At 31.4% G+C, this 3,234-nt stretch overlaps 2 protein-coding genes across 2 annotated transcripts in view; one reads left to right on the plus strand and one right to left on the minus strand.

Annotated features, from left to right (window-relative positions):
* Positions 1 to 890, minus strand: part of LOC116185991 — a 2,312-nt gene extending 1,422 nt beyond the window's left edge. The window contains exon 1 of the mRNA XM_031511940.1: positions 603 to 890. Within this exon, the coding sequence (XP_031367800.1) occupies positions 603 to 776 (174 nt within the window). The 5' untranslated portion in view covers positions 777 to 890. The remainder of the gene's footprint in view (positions 1 to 602) is intronic.
* Positions 1 to 3,234, plus strand: part of LOC102677758 (aminopeptidase Ey) — a 39,227-nt gene that overhangs the window by 17,498 nt on the left and 18,495 nt on the right. The window lies entirely within an intron of this gene.

Here is a 3,234-nt window from a genome sequence, read left to right on the forward strand (position 1 = left end):
GAAGAAGAGAAAGAAAAAGAAGAAGAAAAAGAAAACCTTGGATAAATTCGGTATCGATGAGATCCATTGCCTTGACTCGAAAACCAATCCGAGGGAATATTGGATTTTTAAACGGAGGACCTCCCGCCTGGACTGTGATTCCGAGCTAGCCGTGATCCAATAAGCTTAAACGGATTTTCGAAGTTGCATCGTGAACCTGCTACGAGATATCGTCTGTTATTCCATCGAAACGATATCTGTTCAGTATCTCGCACAATCGTTGCAGAGTTATATTGAAAGAGAGGGGAAAAAAAAAAAAAAGAAAAAAAAAGAAAAATAACCGCCAAGAAATCCTTTCCGCCAAAAAATTTCACGAGGAGGCTGGACAAGTCGCGTTGACTTTCTCACTTCGTCGCGCGATCTTTTGCACTTCTCCATTTTTTTTGTCCGCACTGTTATTAATTTTCAATTACGAGGATCGTCTATTTTGTCCAACGTGCAACGACGAGGCTTCAAATGAATGAAACGTACGCAAAAGTGGTGGTGGTTGTTCCTCGACTTTTTGCTTAAATTTCGACGAAGAGTAATGTGAGGAGAATTTCGTTAATGAAAATTGTACTTACTGTGTATTGTTGGTAGAATGATTGGTCAGAGTGTGAAGTGATAGTGGAGGACGAAGCGGCGGAATGATTGACAGCCGAAAGCACGACATCCGTCTGCCGACACGAAACCGAGTCCTCGAGGCGCTCTGGCGAACGAGTCGTGTACTTCTTATTGGTAGGAGATAACGAAGACATGGCGCTATCGAAATCAAAATTTTTCTCCTCTAATTATGTAGTTGACACGAGAAGGATTAAGTTTTTATTCGCGTTTGAAATGCAAATTTATGACCGATCTTCCTCCCCGTTGATATCTTTATTTATTCGTTCCCTATCGTGTCTATTGTTATCGTATTCATGAGGTCGAGGAATCGATAGATTATCTCTCGTGTGGTAAGAAAAGTGTAACTGTGTTGTTTAGATTAGAAAATTATTATGAATTTTCTATATTTTATTTATTGAGATATATGTGTTATATTATTGATACATGAAATATGTAAATATTTGTTATTAATGCATAATCGTATTAATTATATAGTGGATAATAATGTTTTTTTAATGATATTATTATTGTAATGAGGAATTCAAAATTGAAATTATTTATTTATTTATTTTTTCGATGTATAATTGTTCATAGTTATCGACTATTTGTTATCATATATTATGAATATTTTGCGTATCTAAAAAACGTTTAAAGAATGTGTAAAAAATAATTGTAGAATATAGATTATAAGCTTTAAAAACAAAACAATTTAACAAAAATATTTGTAGAGTTTAAGCTAGCTTTAGAAATAGACAATTTTAATATTACAATATTGAATAATGTATTATTTTTTGCGATGTAATTTATAAGAAAGTATATTTCTATTTTTCTTTTTTAAATTTAACTTAGAGTTATAAATACCAATTCTATATAATAGAGTATAATATTTTTTGTAAATGTTTTTTTTATATCAACAGTATATTGATATATTAAAATCAAATATACTATCTGTTACATTACTTGATAACGTCATAGAGATAATGAGATTTAAATCCTATTGTATTTCATATGCATTGTTGACGTATTTATATATTTATTATCTACTTGATAAACTAATAATAACCACGAATGAATTTTTTTACGATTTTTTTTTTATTTTTACTTAAAGATATTTGGCATATATAATAGGAAGAAAAGTTCAGTCAATAATTACTTATCGAAAATTCGAAGATAAATAACGCCTTTTATGTCAACAATTAAAATTTTCCACGTTATTCGATACTTGATTTTTTTTAACTAACTTTTCGATAACAAAAATTTTAAACTAGTCCAAATATCGAAAAATCGAAGGAGACACCTTTAAATGACAACCTGACGATTGAAAATTTTCTTAAAAAATAACAAATTTTCAATTTTGTGTTAACACAAATAACAACATAGGACGATATTTTATACGCATTCCAAAATTCTCACAATTAATCATCGCGAACATTTCCACTCGGAGATCTCCCCCTTCGAAACGAGACGACGAACTTTCGAACGCACGAAAGCAACGATTTTACCTAACCTAAGATTTTACCTAAGATCATAATTAATTTAACGTTATTCGAATTACACGAATCGCAATATCGAATCGCAATGTCGACGACCCCCGTAAATATAGAAACGTCAGATAAGAGGGTCGAACGATCTCCGCCGTTGGCCTGCATTTCTCCGCGATTTCTGGCCCGGATTTGATCCGCCAAGTTGCGAAATCATTGCATCTCGACAACATCTGCCGCCGCATCTATTGTCCCCGTTATTCTCTATAAGTGAGAAAGATCATGGAAAAAGGGTGGGGGGAAATGAAAAGAACGAAAAGAGGAGAAGAAAACGTTGAAATGAAAGTCCAGTTTCGAAGACTTCGAGTTTATTTATTCGGTCAAAGCGGTTGCAGTTATCCGATTATGCAATTTACAAGCGTGCGCGATACATAGAATCGTCGTGCCTATGGAAGAGAAACGGGAGGAGCAGAGAGATGCAAGTGGATAATGACGCTGGTGGATATACAGGGTGAGTCAGAGCTAAGAAGTTGGAAGAGCTGAAGGTTGAATTAGAGGTTGATATAATTTGATTTATTATTATTTTCTTTTTTTTTCGTAAGTCTAGAAGATATATGAAGATCTGTCTGTGTCTATGATTGTATTTTTTTTTAATGGAATTAATTTTATCGATAACTATTCGATGTAGAATGTTATTCGTAAAGGATCATTTTTTAATGAAAAATTTGTGTTTGAATTTTCTAAAATTTGATATATATATATATACGAAAAACAAGGAAGCAAATTTTGAAAAATTTAAATTAAAATTATCTTTAAAAATAAATTTTTTAAAGCAATTTAAATTGGCGAGTTAAATAGATAATTGATGTTAAAATATATATATATGATTTCATTCGAAGAATAAGTTTAATAATTTTTATAAAAAAAAGAAAAAAATGAATTATTTTAAATTATTACTTTTACAGAATCATACACGATACTTATTCAAAGTTTTATTCAAACTTTAAATTAAGTTCCACTCTGTATATAATTGGTTTATCGCTTATACAGAGAACCGAGTGTCATCATGATAACTCACTTCCTTAAGTATTCGTGTCTCGGATATGTAGATCGATCGCTTACAATTTTTTTT

The sequence above is a fragment of the Apis dorsata genome, unplaced genomic scaffold, assembly GCF_000469605.1.
Source record: "Apis dorsata unplaced genomic scaffold, Apis dorsata 1.3 scaffold_365, whole genome shotgun sequence".
Lineage (NCBI taxonomy): Eukaryota > Metazoa > Arthropoda > Insecta > Hymenoptera > Apidae > Apis > Apis dorsata.